Source organism: Callospermophilus lateralis, chromosome 5 (assembly GCF_048772815.1).
Source record: "Callospermophilus lateralis isolate mCalLat2 chromosome 5, mCalLat2.hap1, whole genome shotgun sequence".
NCBI classification, from domain to species: Eukaryota; Metazoa; Chordata; class Mammalia; order Rodentia; family Sciuridae; genus Callospermophilus; species Callospermophilus lateralis.
Window position 1 is genome coordinate 123,599,332 of NC_135309.1, and position 19,285 is coordinate 123,618,616.

The window sequence follows — 19,285 nt, forward strand, 5'->3', positions numbered from 1 at the left end:
AAAAAAAATATTTTTATTGTTGATGAAATTTTTTATTTTATTTATTTGTATGTGGTGCTGAGAATCAAACCCAGTGCCTCACACATACTAGGCAAGCGCTCTACCACTGAGCCAATGTCCCAGCCCCAAAACCCTTCTGTTTTAAAACTAAAAATAACTTTGGAGGCCAGCTATAAGACTGTCCTTCCTCCTTACTTGGAAGATGGGCTTCTGCCTTCAGGAGACTCAAAGAAAGATAGTCCTGTAATTCCCTGCCCATAAACAGAACTCATAATAGAACTGCTGCAGTCCAATAATACCAAAAAGAAGGAAAAGGTCAGAAGTACTATAGCCTCATTTATCCACACTCTCCAAATTAACACAGTATCCCTCAAAATAATGATAGTAAAAACACTCTGAGAACCTTGGAAGATAGCATGAGGTCAGCATGGATGATAACTGAAAGTTGAATAAGTGACCCAAGACCCAAATCCCTTCTTACTGCCTTCTTTATCACATCACTTCCAATACCAACTCTTGTCAGTTCAGGTTCTCTTACGAGCAAACACAGATATGGAGTGAGAAGTATAAGAAATTTATTGTGGTAGCCCTTAATGAAAGATAAAGGGATTGGGGGAGGGGAGCAGGAGTCATAGGTGACTAGTAGGACCACAGTGTGACTCAGAGCTCTATGAAAGGAGAGAAGGAAAGGAGATGGACTGTGCAGAAATAGATTCAGAAAGTCTTAGGCAACCCAAATGTGAACCTCTGGTTAAAGATTACCAGTGTAGAAATCCAGGATTAGGCAAAAGTGGTCAGGCCCTAGTACTCTGCTGTGCTCAGTTGTTGGCTCAGCGAGGCCCAGTAAAATATGACTGGTGTGTGATCAGGGCAGCAGATCCATGGGGGCATGCAGCTTTAGGCCATCAGCTAACTGTACTTCTTAGTTTCCGATTCTCACTCAAAAAGAGATTGGAGTAGTATACCCACAGCGGTCACAGCAAAGTTTTAAAACCTTATTTACAAAAACAGAACACCTATACAGAATAGACATTTCTTGGTTCTTATCCTTCCTTTGCCCATACATCCATACATTTTAATGTTTTTTTAAAAATTTTTTTAGCTGCTGATGGATCTTTATTTTATTCATTTATTTATATGTGGCGCTAGAATCGAATCCAGTGCCTCACACATGCTAGGCAAGCACTGTTACACTGAGCCACAACCTCAGCCCCTTAATGTTATTGTATTTTATGCCTGTATTTTATTTATTTATTTTTATGTGGTGCTAATGGAACCTGGTGCCTCACACATGCTGGGCAAGCACTCTACCACTGAGCTACAACCCCAGCCTCACACATGTATTTTTTAAAATAAAAATAAATCCACAAAATAATCTTCCTCAACAACATAATTTTTAAATATTGTATACCACTGTACAACTCTATCATAGTCTAATCAGTCCCCTCTAAGCAGACATTTATTTCTAAAACTTAAGCAATCCTCCCCTCAACTCCAGTACTGGTCATTGAACCCTGGGGTACTCTTCCATGGAGCCACATTCCTAGTCCCTTTTTTTTTTTTAAGTTTTTAGTTTTTATTTTGCTGAAGCTCACCTCAAACTTTCTATCTTCCTGTCTCAGACTCCCAAATCACTGGGATTACAAGAATGCACCATCTTGTCCAGCTTAAGTATTGCTTTTTAGACATCATCAAAAAATATTAAATGATCATTTATATTCTCCATCCTTTTCTAGAAGTAATTTTCTGGCAAATTCAGATCTTAGAAAAATAGAGGATTTTAGAGTCAGACCCTGAATTTGAATTCTGCTCGGCTATATAATAGTCATGTGACTTCAATCAGGAATAATTGATATAAAATACCTATACAGAATAGACATTTCTTTTTAAGTTTATTTTATTTTATTTATTTGTTTTTAATATTTATTTTTTAGTTGTAGTTGAACACAATATCTTTATTTTATTTATGTGGTGCTGAAGATCGAACCCAGGGCCTTGCACGTGCTAGGCGAGCGCTTTACCGCTGAGCCACAACCTAGCCCCAGAATAGACATTTCTTGATTCTTTTCCTTCCTTTGCTTGAGTATAATACTGACCTTGGGAACATTGTAAAGACATTTTAATATTCTTATTCCCTGGACAAAACAGAGACAACTGATTTTTATTGACTACTGATACTCATTTTTTACTTGTCAGTTTTAACTTTTTTGTTTCTGTCTCTTTTTCTCCTAGAGATAAGATATCAGTTCCCACAGCTGACTGGAGTGCTTACTCTTGCTTTCTTTATTCATAATTGTATTATCACACTCTTGAAAAATAACAAGAACCAGGAAAACAATGTGAGTAATTATCTGAGGAATTGACTTCGATATCTCCTGAGGATAGACTTTCTAAGTCAGTGTTTGAGACACTTTGTATTTGGAGTACAATTATGCAATTTGTTTCAAGATCTTAATTTTTAAGATCAGCAAACTTATTCTGTACATGTTCAGATGGTAAATATTTTAGGTTTTGCAGGTTATATAGTTTTTTATAGTTATCCAAATCTGCTGTTATGGCATGAAAGCATCCATAGACAATAGATAAACAAATGGATGGTGGTTACATGTTTCAATAAAACCTTATTTACAAAAACAGTGAGTCAGATTTGGCCTGTGTGCCCCTGTCATGGAACAATCACTAAAAATAAATAAATAAATAAGAAAATGAAGTAAAATAAATAAATAAATAAGAAAATGTAGTTAATAAGCCAATGATGGTGATAAAATTGTAAAAAGTACCCAAACGGCCAGGCATGGTGGCATACGCTTATAATCCCAGTGACTCAGGAGGCTGAGGCAGGAGGATTACAAGCTCAAAGCCAGCTTCAGTAACTTATCGAACCCCTAAGCAACTTAGTGACACCCTGTCTCTAAATAAAAATTTTTAAGAGGGACTGGAATGTGGCTTAGTGATAAAGAACCCCTGGGTGCAATCCCCAGTGTGCCTGCCCACCCCCCCCCAAAAAAAGTACCCAAATGATCCAAAAGAAGATAGAGAAAAAGGAATGAAAAATAGATGGGACAAAGAAAACAAAAGGCAAGTTAGTAGATTTAAACCTAGTACATTGATAATTACATTAAAGATAAATGGTCCAAACACTGCAATTAAAAAGATAGAAATTGTCAGATTTGTTATAAAATAAAGTCTAACCATGTGGTCTACAAGAAACTTAGTTTAAATATAAGGACATGCCATTCAAGTACTAAACACAAGAAAAATGGAGCAGTTGTATTAATATCAGACAAAAAGTATTACCAGAGATAAAGAGGAGCATCACATAATGATCTTTAAGGATCAAAATATCAAGAAGACCTAGTAGTTTTAAATGTGTATGCACTTATAGAGCTTCAAAACAAATGAAGTTTATCAGTTGACAAACTGCAATAAGAAATAGGCAAATCCACAATTACAACTGGAAATTTTATCACATCTCCCTCTATAATTCATAGAACAAATAGACAAAAATAAGTAAGGGTATAAAAAGCATGAAAAATACCACCAACTTACTTGACTAACTGACATGTATATCTTTTCTCAATAGCAGAATTCACATTCTTTTCAAATACACAGGAACATTGACCAAGATAGACTATATGATAGGTCAAAAAGCAAGTTTCAATAATTTAAAAAGACTAAAAATATGCAAGGTATGTTTTCCAGCTATAATGGAGTAAAATTATAAATTAATAACAAAGACATTTGTGCAGCTAACAAATATGTACAAATACTCCTAAATAATCAATGGGTCAAGGAAGAAATATAATAGAAAATATTTTGAGACAACTGAAAATGAAAAATTAATATACCAAAACTTACGGAATTAGAGCTAAAGCTGTGCTTAGCGGAAATGTATAGTTGTGAACACCTACATAAAAATGAGGAGCTGGGTTCAGTCCCCAGCACCAAGAAAAAAAAAAAAGATATTGGAAAAAGAAGAGCAAACTAAACCCAATGCAAGTAAAAGTTAATTATAATCAGTTCCCTGTTGCCTTGTCTGCAATTATTGATCTCCGTTTGACTTCTTATAACCATATAAGCAAAAAAGATGATGAAAATCTAGTAGAGGGCTATACAGTTGTTAGTGAAATATTGAGGAAGAGTTTCCTAAGCCTGGGGATTCTGAGAAGGCTTCCAGTAAGCGTTAATGTTTGGCAGAATCATTATGAAGACAAAATACTTCCTAAATTAAGGAAAATTAGCTCTCAATTTAGGGCAAGCATAAAAGTCCATCTCTTCTACCTTCGTTCTTACTACCCATATATCTGAATGTTATTTGTAAATGGAGTTAGAGTTGAGTTAACATAGATTTTTAATACTTTTTCTTTTTTGATTTTTTTCTTAGTTGTAGTTGGACACAATATCTTTATTACCTTTATTTTATTTATTTATTTTTTAATGTGGTGATAAGGATTGAACCCAGTGCCTTGCACAAGCTAGGTGGGCGCTCTACTGCTGAGCCACAATCCCAGCCCCTCATACTTATTTTTTTTTAATATTTTGTTGTAGATGGACACATACCTTTATTTTATTTATTTATTTTTATGTGGTGCTGAGGAGCGAACCCAGTGCCTCACATGTTCAAAGGCAAGCACTCCAACGCTGAGCCTAAGCTCCAGCCTAAGATTTTTTCATACTTCTTAATGTGGTGACCTTGCCTTAAATTCAACTTATACATATTTTTATCATTAACAATATCTGCCAGTCAGGGTTGTAATAAGAGTATAACTGTTATAAAATTGAAGCATGTCTACATATAGTAGGGGCTGGTTTCTTTATCCCTTTTACCCCTTTTCTCCCCTTATGCCTACATAGACCAAGTACCCCAGAAGCCCATTCTGTGAAGTGAGATTCTCATGTATGGGATCATTCTATCCATAAGGCTGAGCTTCTCAAATTTTACTATCAAAGTCTCCCTGATAACAGAAAACAACCTCACATATCTGGGAATCTAGGAAAGAAGAACACAATTTCATTGAAGTCTCGTGTTTTAATCTTAAATCATTCATATTTTTATCACACTCATAATTAGTGTCTTATAGAAAAGAATATCAAAATAATGGGTTATATTGTAGGCAGTTCTCATATTGCATGGTTCCTATAATTAAATAGTTCAGTTAACTGTGGTTTAAATTCATCAGTTTCCCCCCAAGAACATGATTCTAATTTCATTGTACCACAGGATCTGAACTATGAGTGCATGCATAATAAAATAATAGCTGGAAGCCCTCAGTTCACAAATCACATGTAAATAACAGGTGCACATCCTTAATTAGTGACCAGTCACAACACTTCTTTCAAAATCTGTCAGCGACCAGTCCCTGTGCATACTATTTACTTTATGTACAGTGTGCAAATTGAGTGGTTGTGTTGCCTACTTCTGTCATTGACCCACACGATTTTTTAAAGTTGATAATTGAACGAAGTAATTGGCAATCAAAGGTAAAAATGCAATAGAGAAACAATATGTGATAATGCTCAAAATGAAATTTAAATTGAACATAAATGAGCTATAAAAGAAATAGCTGATTGGGGACATGTTGATGCTTCTACCATTTGACAGACTAGATATGCAGCCAGAGGAGCTTAGGGGAAAGGGAACCTATTCGTTAGGCAATTATGAAGTGTTCTATAGGAAGTAATATAGTCAGAAGACTTTGCATTAAAAACATTCTCAGATATATTTCACAATATTGAAAGCACAAAGAATGAAATGTTAGGAGTGATGCAAAGTTAGAATAAAGAACTATGAAAGTTCACCAAGGCATGGAAAAGATGCTGGCTATATATTGTAAATTATGCAATTTTTGAAAAGAAGCAAGCATGGTTCAAATTACTCTTGCTAGGTTTTTACAAAGAAATTGAACATCCTAATGCTCAGTGTTTCTGATGTTTTATTGTATTTATGTTTTATTTCTTTAAATTTTTTTTTATTTTTTTAAATATTTTTTAGTTGTCAGTGGACCTTTATTCATTTTTTGTGGTGCTGAGAATTGAACCCAGTGCCTCATACATGCTAGATAAGCATCTACCACTGAGCCACAATTCCAACCTTTATTTCTGTATTTTGAGATGAGATCTTACTATGTTGCCCTGGCTAGCCTTGAACTCCTGGTCTCAAGCACTTGTCCTACCTTAGCCTCTCAAGTTGCTGGCACTTGTCCTACCTCAGCCTCTCAAGTAGCTGGGACTATAGGTGCCCAGCTGTTTCTAATATTTTATTTTATTTTTAAAAAAATTTAGTTGTAGTTGGACACAATACCTTTATTTTATTTATTATTTTTATATGGTGCTGAAGATTGAACCTAGTGCATCGCACATGCCAGGCAAGCATTTTGCTGCTGAGCCACAACCCCAGCCCCTCTGATATTTTAAATTATGATAATAAATAAATATTCATTTTATTATTTTTTATTTTCTTATACATTTGTAATAAACAGAGAAATTTTAAGGTTTTAACAAAAATTGTTAAAGATCACAGAATAATCATAGTTTTTCCCCTTTGATTATTGTGATTGCTTTGCATAGCTTTGGGTTACACAGTAATTTTTAGTCTTGCACTACCATACAAAATGAGGCCAGTCTGTGCTTGATTGTTTGCTCTCCAGAATTCTCAAGTACAACTGTTTTCTAGAAAATCACAAAAGTATATCTGGAAAACACATAAACCAGCATGGAAAGCTCAGGACTGGATAGAGGGAAGGGTGTTTTATTTCATGGTCTTGTGAGCATTGAGGAAGGGAGGGATTTTTGCCTTCTTCTTAGAACATTCAAGAAGCTGTGGGGTGTAGTCTAGTTTAGCATGAGTGAGACCCTGGATTTGATCCCCAGCATACACACACAAAAAAAAGGTAGAAAAGTCAGTACCATAAAATGAGTTATTTTTTACAATGAGTTTGTGGAATGGGCTTCGTAGAATTAGTATGATAGGTTAGTGATAAAATTTAACTTCAGTTTTTGTCACTTATGGGAAATATTTTCAAAACGGAGCCTTAAAAGTAAATATTTAAATGGATGATGTGTTCTTACTTAATTAAAACTAGATAATGGTGTGACTTTCAAAAAAACAGTTGTACTTTGTGTTAAAGTCTAAAAATATTAATAATTACTAATAATTATGAGTACTAATGATAAAACTAGCATTTATGAACCACTCTGTGCCAACAATATTCTAAATACTGAGTATATGCAAATAATTACAATCTCCTTTTGATTAACATAAGTGTTGACATAAATCAAGCTAAGTAGATATTATAATATTGAGAAGAACTTTTATCATTTAATTAATGATTATACCTTTCAACAGTTTTCACTAATTTGACTTATAGAAATCCAATTAAGGGCTGGGGATATAGATCAGTTGGTAAGGTACTTGCCTTGCATGCACAAGGCCCTGGGTTCAATCCCCAGCACCACGAAAAGAAAAGAAATCCACTTAATATTGGGATATGATATTTTCTTGGAATTAAAGTCAGAAAATGTGAAGCTTGTCAAGGACTCTGAACTCACAGTGTTGATATTGAGTTGGTCATCCCAAGCTCAGTAAACAAAGGTTTGAAAGTATAGTGGAAGACAAAAGAATAAAAAAGTCTCCTCCCTTCTCTTCTTTATAACTATAGTTGGACTTGGATCTAAATACAATGTGAGGAAATAAATAAATAAAGCCCCTAAACATTTGTAATAATCTGAATTTTCCAGTTTTCCAATTCAACTTAATTTTCTGGGTTGTTTTGTTTTGTTTTGTAACTAAACCTAACTTTTTATATATGTATAACTAAACAGGTTATTATTCCTATTCCTTACTAAGGTGTATGTTACCAAAAAAAAATAGGGGTTTGAAGAAAATCATCCAATTCCTTATCATCAGAATATGTAATCCTTATAGCCTTCCTGGATATGTAGATTAACTTCTTGATATTTCTTTGTTGTGTTTGAGTCAGAACCTACATAACCTACATAGTGTTCTATGTGTTGTGGGGAGGGGTACTGTGGGCTGAACTCAGGGATGCTCTATCACTGAAAACAAATCTCAGTTCTTTTTATTTTTTATTTTGAGACAGAGTCTCACTAAGTTCCCCAGATGACCTTGAACTTGCAATCCTCCTACCTCAGGCTCCCATATAACTGTAATTATAGATGTGTATCACTGTGCCCAGCTATATAGTGCTTTTGTTGTTGTTTGGATTTGTCTGTCTTTACTTATAAAACCCTGCTATGTTTTTTGTGGGGTTTTCACTTTTCGTTTTTCTTTTTTGTTTTGCTCTGCTGGGGATTGAACCCACAGCCTCACACATGCTGGGCAAGCTCTCTACAACTGAAGTGCATCCCCAGCCCTCCCTGTTTACTTTATTTGAAACAATTTGAAATGCTTTGTATCTCATTTTCCTTTTTCCTGTGAGTCTGTAGTTTACTTGGCTATACACCAGAAAAAGATTTTATGTAAACGTTTGGGGTAGGTCTGTGTGGTCAGTTTCTGTTATTCTCTAGTAAATGTTCTACTAGATAGTATTTTCACTATGAACAGTGTATGGAACAAATGGTAAACTAGGTTTGATGAATAAAATGTGCTCCCAGACTTATTCTGGCCTGTTGTATACCTACTCCTCATTTTAAATTGATATTCTACCAGTCTTTAGTTCCCTACCATTAGCCATTTCTTACTCATGAAGCAAATTGGGTTACTGTAATGACGTAGGCTTCCTGACATATAACTAGTTCATATTGTCACGTGTGTCTCTTTTTTAAGTGTTTTTTTTTTTTTCACTCAGAGCCTCGTTTTATAAAATATAACATTTTTCTGCCCTTTTTCAGTAAGTGGGCTTTCAGGATGCCATATCTTTAGGTCTAGTACACTAATGGCTTGGGTTTGAGCCAAAGAATAGCAAGTCTCACATATATGCATGCTAATCATGAACCTGGGATCACACTATACCTCATATGCTTTTATAATAAAAGCTTCATTTCTATTCATTGAAGTATTTTCAGATAAAAACAGATATGATCCAGGTGCAGTGGTGCACACCTGTGATCTCAGCAGCTCAGGAGGCTGAGGAAAGAGAATCGTGAGTTCAAAGCAGCCTCAGCAACTTAGTGAGGCCCTAAGCACCTCAGTGAAACCCTGTCTCTTAATAAAATACAGAAAAGGACTGGGGATATGGCTCAGTGGTTAAGTGCCCCTGGGTTCAATCCCCAGTACCAAACAAAAATAAAACAAAACAAACCAGATATGCTACTCCTCACTCAGTTCTACTGAATGTATGTTGAATACTGTGAAATAGAACTTTCCTGATTTTGCTATTCTCTTGCATTTCTTTGTTCTCCATACTTCATAGCATGTTGCTTCTTTCATTTTTTTTTCATTATTGTTATTTATTAACTGTGACATAAATGCATAAGACTGATAAACTCTCTTTTATAGTAGCTAATTGCATGGAACCAGAAAGACCTTGATTGGAATGTTGAATATATTCATACCAACTACTAATATTGTAGCCATGAATGCATTTTTTACTTTGCTAGACTTAATTTACCCCTCAATAAAATGAAGAAATTTATCTACATTATAAGGTTGGTATGAGGATTAAATGAGATAACATATGAAATATGCTTAGCCCCTGCCTGGCAACTAGAAGCAATTAACAAATGAAGTCTATGTGCTTACTGTTTTTTATCTATATTTACTGAATTCTTCCCATGTGCCAGGTACTGTCCTGGGTATTGAGGATATATAATGATGAAAAAGACACTGTCCCTTTCCTCAAGATTTCACAATGTAGTGTTAGTATTAACATAATATATTGGGCCGGGGCTGTGGCTCGGTGGTTGAGCATTTTCCTCACATGCGTGAGGCACTGGGTTCGAGCCTCGGCACCACATACAAAAAATAAATAAATAAAATACTGTATTCATTAAAAAAAATTTTAAAACATGATATAAGAACTACTAAATTTAGCTGTTTTTTTTCTTTTTTTTTTTTTAATGTAAAGGGACATTTGTCTCCACTTGAATCTCTTTTTAAAATTTTTTTTTTTTTGGTAGTTATAGTTGAACACAATACCTTTATTTTATTTATTTATTTTTATGTGGAGCTGAGGCTCGAACCCAGCACCTTGCACGTTCTAGGTGAGTGCTCTACCACTGAGCCACAACCCCAGCCCCTTGAGCATCTTTTTATCATGAGCATAGGTTACTTTTATAATAAAAATTAATTATAGTTACAATGCAGTGTAATCATTGCTGATCTGAGTTGTGTATAAGAATATGAGAAGAAAGAAGCATCTCCTGTTGCCTGCCTTCAGATACAATTACCATATCTAAAGTAAGATGGGCAATAGACCAGTTAGAAGGCTGCCCATAGAAGTAACACATGGGAAAGGAAATTCCCCAAAAGCAGTGAAGACAGAAAGGGAGCAATTAGAGCTAAGGAAATGAAAAGCTAGGAGTCCAAGTTAGCAAGAACCGATTAGATTGTGTATCTGGCTAAATAAACAAAGCAGGGACATAATGATAAGAAACAAGAGTGTCTCCATCCAGAAACCAAGATGGGTGAGGTTAATTGACAGTAAATGGAAGACCATGAATACCAAGCAAAGCATGTGCTGTAATACATAGTCTTAGTTGCCATTATCCCCAAACATGGTAGCATACACAAAAGGAATTTGCATAATTGAAAATAATGCTTGTATTTCTTTCCAAAGAATCTTAATTTGACATCAGCATATAAATGTACAAATGGCATGATAGGAGACTACAAAGTAAATGTCATTGTTTTTGTTGCTTTTTTTATTTTTGTGGTGGTGGTGTAGTGGTGGTGATTGAATCCAGGGCTTTGTGCATACAAGGCAAGCACTCTACCCACCAACTGAGTTATATCCCCAGCCCTAACATTTGGTTTGTTGGTGTTGTGGGGTTTTTTTTAATTGTTGATGAACCTTTATTTTATTTATTTGCTCATATGCAATGCTAAGCATCGAACCCAGTGCGTCACACATGCTAGGCAAGTACTCCACCACTAAGCCACAACCCCAGCCCACCTAACACTTGTTTTTAAAAGAACTTATTCTCTGCATCAGGACCAGACAGTTTATTTTCTTGCCCCATTTTACTTTTGTTTAATTGACTACTTCCCAAAGATACCTGAGAAGACTGCATATTTAGTTAGAATAACTGTTTTAGGTATATAATGTGACACTAAGTACACAAAATCATGACACCAAGCATTTATTCTTTTTCTGTATTGAATATAGATTGTGTAGAGAAAAGCCAAGTTGCATGATAAAAAGGGTCTTTTATAAAGAAATCTGTCATGTTCTAATGTGCAATAGGGTAAATATAGATAATATGTTTTCATCACAAATTAATGGTGAATAGAGGAGGAGATAGAGTCAACTTGATCTAAACATAAGGGGAAACTGTTCTATGAAGAAGCCATTGCATCTTAGACTTCATATACTAGTATACTGGTATATTCTATACTAGATACCCTTTTTTTTTCAGGAAGTGTGGTAATCAGTCATATGTAAATTGATGGCTGTCCCTCTTTTTATATGCATACCTCTGTCTCTGGCACAGCTGTTTTGCCTTCCAAGATTTTTTTTTTTATAAGGCTACTTCTATTCTTGAATAGTATCAAGTAAGTTGAGCATGAAATGACTTTCAGAAGTCAGAATGGGAGAGTACTTCCCTTAAATATGAAAATAGGTGTTGCCTGGTTCATTCCTGTTTATCCCACACCAGAGCTTGAGGCAACCCTAGAGGTAACTATGCCATAGGCCCTTTAGCTGCATAAACTACAGAGGGAAGACTTTCGACACCCCTTCCTAGAGGTTTAGTCATCTTCCCCTCTTCAACCCTGAACAATAAGCTCTTCAAGAGGCCTGGGACTAATCTGCATAAGCCTTCAGCTCCCTAGACCTTTCCAACATCTATTTTAGCATATGAAATTTCTGGTATGTTTTCAAGCTCATTGTCAATTTACCTCCTAACCATAAGATTTCTCATAGCTTGTTACTTGTTTTTTAACTGAGCTTATCAAAGTTCAAGTTCATAAAAACTCCACTATTACAATTTCACCCACTTGAGAAGAGTTAGCCAGAAAATCTGAATGTTCCTTGATTCCAAATATTCAAACATTCTTACTGTGTTATAAACTAAAAAAAAAAAAAAAAAGTATATATTTTTTCTAATTTATTTTCTTAGTTTTCAAAGTAATTTGTTTAAAACGAAAAATGAATAGGCTTACTGCCACACTTTAGTTGTGCTAAATTGTTTGGCTGTAACTTTAGTGGTGATGGAGACAATTTTCAAGCTGTGGAATCTGTTCTGTTTGGATCTGACAGCTGGCTATATTAAATATCTTGGAGCTTTTTACTTTGCATGAGGAGGGGAAATTGGGAGGGTGGGAACAGCAGTGGAAGAAAGCAATCCATTTAATTTAATGTTCTGTGTTTGTTTGCTGATTCCAGTAATAACACTGTGCAGCTGTTTGAACAGCTGCCTTTTGATTTTCTTTGTTTACTGTTTAGGTTTATTAAGCTTGTCTTTAATACTTATTGTCTGCTCTTTAACTAGCGTTCCTTCTTTATTGAATATATTTTAATATGTTCCACTCTTGTGATCAAAGCATGCTTTGATGTATATAAGTTAATTTACTAAAGAAAGAACTTTTAAATTTTTGCAGCTCATAATGAAGATGGCTTATACTTACTTTATTATTATCCCTTAGCTGTATCATTGTAGTTAAATATTTTATAATTTGATGAATTGTCTATTGAAATTAAGTCAGGATTTAAATTATGTTAAGCAACAGTTTGTTAATTTTCCTGAATCTGCCAACAGGCAGCTTAGTCTTACATACTCCAGACTAGTAAAAAAAAAAAAGAAAAAGAAAAAAAAATTGGCAGACTAATTTTAAAGCATGTGGATTTTGTTTTAACTACTTTGTATGTATACTTTCTAAAAAGTATACACAGACATACACAGGTAAAAGAGATATTTTGTATTTATTTGTCAGTCTTTTTTAATGTTTATTTTTAGGTTTTTTTAGATGGACACAATATCTTCATTTTATTTTTATGTGGTGCTGAGGATCGAACCCTGTGCCTCATGAATGCTAGACCAGCACTCTACAACTGAGCCACAAACCCAGCCCTGTCAGTCTTCTTATTTGGTGTATTTAAGTAGACTTGCTGTAGGGCTGGGGTTGTGGCTCAGCGGTAGAGCATTTGCCTAGCACATGCTTACGTGGCCCTGGGTTTGATCCTCAGCACCACATAAAAATAAGTAAATAAAATAAAGATATTGTGCCCACCTACAACTAAAAAATAAATATTTTTTAAAAAGACAAGTAGACTTGCTGTAAATTTCTTCATATTGTGGCAATTTTTTATATTTACAGGTGAGGGACTTGTGCATTGCTTACATGCTGGTGACATTAACTTATCTCTATATTGGAGTCCTGGTTTTTGCTTCATTTCCTTCACCACCATTATCCAAAGATTGTATTGAGCAGGTAAGGCACCATGTGCCCTCTTTGTGTGATTCCTTGTACTTTTGTATATGAATTGTAGGCATATGCTATAGTAACAAGATATAATATCAGACAGACCTAGGTTTGAATACCATCTCCAGCATACCCTCAAAGTGTAGGAATTTGGACACCTTTCCCAATCTTTTATGAACTTCAATTTCCTTTTCCATTAGATAGTGTACATACTCTGTCTGAAATAACATACTAGATACCAGGCATCTTGTGGTATTCAAATAAATGGCTTATATCATGTATATATTATTTACCTTTGTGTGGAGAATAGTTACAGTTATTGTTATGCATTGATAAAATCTCTACAGAGAATCCACTGACCTGCCTTGTTTTCCAAAGCCCAGATCTTAAAATGCCCTGGATAAACTGTTCTGAGTTCATAATCTCTAATGATAGATCTGACTCATTTAGATACTGAGTTGCTACTGAAAACAAAGACAGACTATTTGGCTATTTAAAAAGACAGAAAAAAAATAGAAAAAAACATCTTTCACTAAAAGGTTACCATAAGTAATATTTTCTTCGATTTAATCCATCAAAAATTTAGGAATAGTATGCTCTTTTTGGGGAGGACGGGGATACCAGGGATTGAACTCAGGGGGACTTGACCACTGAGCCATATCCCCAGCCATATTCTGTATTTTATTTTAGGGATAGGGTCTCACTGAGTTGCTTAACACCTTGCTTTTGCTGAAGCTGGATTTGAACTCCCGATCCTCCTGCCTCTGCCACCCAAGTCACTAGGATTACAGGCTTGTAACACTGCTCCTAGCTAGGAATAGAATACTTTTTATTGTGACTACAGAATTTTTCATTAAAAAAAAAAAAGAAAAAAAACCAAAAAACAGCATTTCATGGTTCCTTTCTAGTCAAAAGATATTCCTCCAGTAGAATATAGTGGTGTATACAATGATTTATTACAACTGAATTATAAAATTTATTTCAGCAGAATAGTGTTAAGTACTATTCTCATTTCTCTAAGAGGAAGAGGTTACTGCTGTTATAATAGTTTGAAATGTTCTTATTCTCTTGATTGATTCCAGAAGTTCTTTGGCAGGCAGATATTTGCTGAATTCCCAGATATGAACAATCCCATACAAAGCCTACTCCCTTGGGAATAGGGATATTTGTGGTATTTGTATTTGAAAGGAAAAATGTTTTAAACTGAGTGACTAATTTTTTTTAAGATATCAAACTAAAGGGGTTATGAAACATTGTAGAAATAAATTATTTTTTTACTTAATGTTATACTGTAAACAGTGGTGGTACTAGATGATAGATATACTCTCACCTTATTCTACAATCTTTACTATGAAAGCACTACAGTACTTCAGAGGAGGAAAAGCAAGAAAGCTAAAACAGCATTGAATTTAATTTGCCATTTAAATATATTAAAAACCGATTTGGGTATTGTGTTTGGACCTTATAGAAAGCAGTGCTTCTTGATCCATCTATGGTGAATAACAAGGTTTTTGTTTTTGTTTTTGTTTTAAATTCAAAGCAATTGCAGACTGATACTTTTATAAAAGAGTAAATATATGGCAGTATCTTAACTTCTGTAAGAGTTTCTCAGCATTTACTTTCAATATTTGTACTTTCCTCATTGAAAAATAGCTAAGGAGCAGTTTGTGGATGGGCACCAGTTCACAGTCCACAATTTGAGTAGCACCTGTATTCAAAATAAGCAGAAGACTATCGATTTTATGAATTTGTATGTACTGAATTTGAGTTTTAACATTACCTCATTATCTTTCTTGGGTTAGAATTTTTTAGACAACTTCCCTAGCAGTGACACCCTGTCCTTCATTGCAAGGATATTCCTGCTGTTCCAGATGATGACTGTGTACCCGCTCTTAGGCTACTTGGCTCGAGTCCAGCTATTGGGCCATATCTTCGGTGACATTTATCCTAGGTAAGGACTCTTCTCTTGACCAGCAGGATGTGCCAAGCAACAAATGACTATGCAAACAGGTCAGTTTAAAGTGTGACTGATCCTTTTGCTATAAAAATTTGCCTAATGAAATGGTTACTAAGGATAGATCATTGGTGTCCCTTTCCCAGAAGAGCTTTAAATATAGAAGCCACTCCCTTGTCCAGAATAGATTTAGGTTCATTCCTTCCCAGTATAGCTAATTAACTGATATCAGTTATATATATATATCTTATGACTTAGTTGCTATTATTTTACATATTGCTAAGAAGCACAAAATATGTCATACCTGCGTTGTCAGGTGTGCTAACGAGAAGAACTCTTACGTAAATTATTGGTCATTGATACTTGTGTGTTATTAACATTTGTGCATTTTTGACATAAATGATCAGACGTTGAGAATTGAAGATGAGATATATGAGTGTATTTCTTACTTGATATATGACAAGTTTAAATTACAGTGGTAAATTTTAATCTCCTGTTGGATATGGGGGAATTGTGAGTCCCTTTGAAAATCAGTTTAAAGCTAAGCTTGTTACCCTTATCCAAGAGAAGTTTCCATGTATGTTTTAAGGGTTTCCATGAAGTCTTCTTGTGGATCCCTGATTAACTCCTTCCTACTCTTACTTTGGTTTTTTATTGTTGTTGTTATTTTCTTTTTGCCATACTAGGAATCAAGCTCAGGGGATTTTTATCATTGAGCTACATCCTCAGTCCTTTTTATTTATTTTGAAACAGTCTTGCTAAATTGTCAAGGCTGGCCTCAAACTTGTGACCCTCCTGCCTCCTGAGTCCCTGGGCTTACAGGTGTGTGCACCTGTAATTACCATACCAGGCTTACATTGTTTTATTTTAGGTTTGTCTTAGTGAAAAGTACATAGTCCTATTTTATTGAATAAATTATCTTAAAGGAAGAAAACTTTAAAATTTGGGGGAAATTGCATTTTACCATGACAAACTGAATAAGTGATCTTAGCCACTTCTTGTTGGAAATGAACTTTATGTAGTCTGTTCCCTCAGTAAGTAATTATATCTATAAATATGTTGGTTTAAAAGCAAAGCAAAAGTCAAGAGTTATCAGGTTTCAGGGGTGGGGGGCTTAGCTCAGTGGTAGAGTACTTGCCTAGCATGCATGAGGTCCTGGGTTCTATCCCAGCACTGAAAGAAAAGAGAAAAAAAGAGTTACCAGATCTCTAAGATTGATAGTAGCAACAAACTACATTCCTAACATTGCTAATCTAGAAGACTGGAGTTCAGTAAATATAAGACTCCTGTTGTGTTTATTCTCTGTGCTGTATTTATATTCACCAACATAAAATAAATTTTGTGAATTTATGGATGAACAAATTCTGGACAAATGCATTACTCCTGTTTTCTGCCATTATTTTGCAGAATGGTGGCTGTTAGACTGTTTTTTCTTCTTGCAAAATGTCTGGGATTTCCCTTTCGTGTTCACATTATATTTCTTCCCCTGTCACCAAGAACACACTATCATTTATCCTACAGTTACAAGTACGCTGCAGCCTCTGCATACTTTGGAGCATACTTTTTGGTCTCAGGACCTCTTTATGCTGTTAAAATTTATTGAGGACCCCCAGGAGCTTTAGTTTTTGCAGGTATATCTATCAATATTTAACATATGAAAAATTAAGATTTAAGAATTTTAAAGTATTTGTTAATTTCCTTAAAAATCAATAAGGCCAGGTGCAGTGGTGACCACCTGTAGTCCCAGCTATTTGGAAGGCTGAGGCAGGAGAATCTTGAATTCGAGGCCAGCCTGGTCAACATAAGCAATGCAGAGATACCCTGCCTCAAATAATAATAAAACCATTATTTGTTAGCATTAATAACATTTTTTCAGAATATAACTACTTTCAATTTTTTTTAACATTTTAAAACTCTTTAATGTCTGCTTCTCTAGTGGATAATTGAATTCCCTTTTGTTTCCACATTGTCTGTTATAATATATTGATTTCATTTAAATATGTGAAGAAAAATCCAGCCTCACATAAATATACTTGAAAACTATAGGGTTTTTTGGGGGGTGGGGTGGGGTTCTTTGGGGGAGTGTGGATTTTTTGTTGCTGTTGTTTTGTTTTTGGTGGGGGGTTGCATTCCTAGGGATTAAACCCAGGGACACTCTACCACAGCTATTTACCCAGCCTTTTTAATTTTTTTAATGTTGAGACAGGGTCTCACTAAGTTGCTGAGGCTGGCCTTAATTAAACTTGTGACCCTCCTACCTCAGTTTCCCAAGCAGCTGAGATAACAAGCATATTCAACCGCACCCAGCAAGAAGGGGTATTTTTAATAGCCTTTTCAGACAATGGCGGGTATTCTTTGATACTATGTCAAAACTTTGACAAGTGGTAGTTTGTTATAGTTGCAATGTATAATCAGGAATTTACTTACATTAAAATCTATTGGTGTTTCTTGTACATTGGTTCTTTTATCCATCATGTATGGTCAATATTGGTTCACTGAGTTCTGCAGATCTCCCAAATGTTAACACTCTTTTTTATACTTTACCAAAACCCACATTCATTATTATCAATAATTTCATCATGAGATTCTTTAAGTTTTGGGAAACTCTCAAGTTCAGGTGGCAAATGCAAATTCTTCAAAATTATAGTTTTTATTTGAAAGCTCACATCCTATCTTTGGAAATAAATACTGCAGGTTGTTTCCTAAAGTGATAAGCTCATCATTTATTTTAAAGAAAATGTCTGTCAAACACCCAAGTTTGTTTTTGTTTTTACAGTACTGGGGATTAAAGCCAGGGTGCTTTACCACTGTACTATATCCCCAGCCCCTTTTATATTTTTCACTTTGAGACAGGGTCTTGCTGAATTGCCTAGTCTGGTTTCAGACTTACAATCCTCCTGCCTCAGCCTCCCGAGTAGCTGAGATTACAGGCATGCACCAACAGCAGCCCCCCCCCCGCCCCCCACACACACACACACAAAAAAAACACCCAAGTTCGGATGACCATCATTGTCTGCATATCAAGTAAAAATAGCAGCATTTGGGAAAAACAGCTAGTTTGGCTTCCAGTTCTACTGCTTGAGCACTTTTTCCCAAGAACAGCCATTTTACTTCAGTATATAGGAGATATGCTCTATTATATAATTCCCATTTGATCAATAGAATATTAAGAAGATATATATTCAAAGCATGAATTTTTTCTGTTGTTTTCAGAAAAAATGGAGCTCAAACCCAGGTCCTTGCACATGCTCAACACATGTTCTACCACTGAGCTGCACCCCAGCCCTCAACAGCATTTTTTAATAATTTTTTTCTTTTTCTTTCTTTCTCCTCCCTCCCCACAGTATTTGGCATAAAGAATACAAATTACAGATAGGTACAATTACCTATACCCATGCTAAGGGGCCAGCATTTTCAACCACCATTATCTTTGCAAAGCAAATAACATCTTGTAGTATGAAAAAATTTTTACCCAGGGGACTACCTAAAAGGATATTGGGAAGCCCTGAACTTCATGATCACACTTTAAGAACTACCACTTTGGAAAATATAGAAAGTCATTTCCTTTTACAATACAGAAATAACAAAGGCCCAGCCAGGTCTCAAAGCCCTGAAGCAATTTTAAGATTTGAGTTCCTAAACAAATAATAAGATCTTGAAGCCTAATATCTTTGTAATTTATCAAGATGTATGACTGACCACTTATTTGCATAAGGGATTTTCCTTATTTTTAGTTCTCTGTAATCTTTATCTGAGATTAATTAATCTCTGATGATGTGGTCCAAAATGTT

At 35.0% G+C, this 19,285-nt stretch overlaps 1 protein-coding gene across 6 annotated transcripts in view; it reads left to right on the forward strand.

The window, feature by feature from the left end:
- Positions 1-19,285, forward strand: part of Slc38a9 (solute carrier family 38 member 9) — a 105,102-nt gene that overhangs the window by 75,741 nt on the left and 10,076 nt on the right. For 5 of the 6 annotated variants that reach the window (XM_076857279.2, XM_076857282.2, XM_076857283.2 and 2 more), the window contains 3 exons: positions 2,233-2,339; positions 13,436-13,549; positions 15,343-15,491. In XM_076857279.2, coding sequence (XP_076713394.1) covers positions 2,233-2,339; positions 13,436-13,549; positions 15,343-15,491 — 370 coding nt within the window. The remainder of the gene's footprint in view (positions 1-2,232; positions 2,340-13,435; positions 13,550-15,342; positions 15,492-19,285) is intronic. The other variant, XM_076857281.2, reaches the window with a different exon arrangement.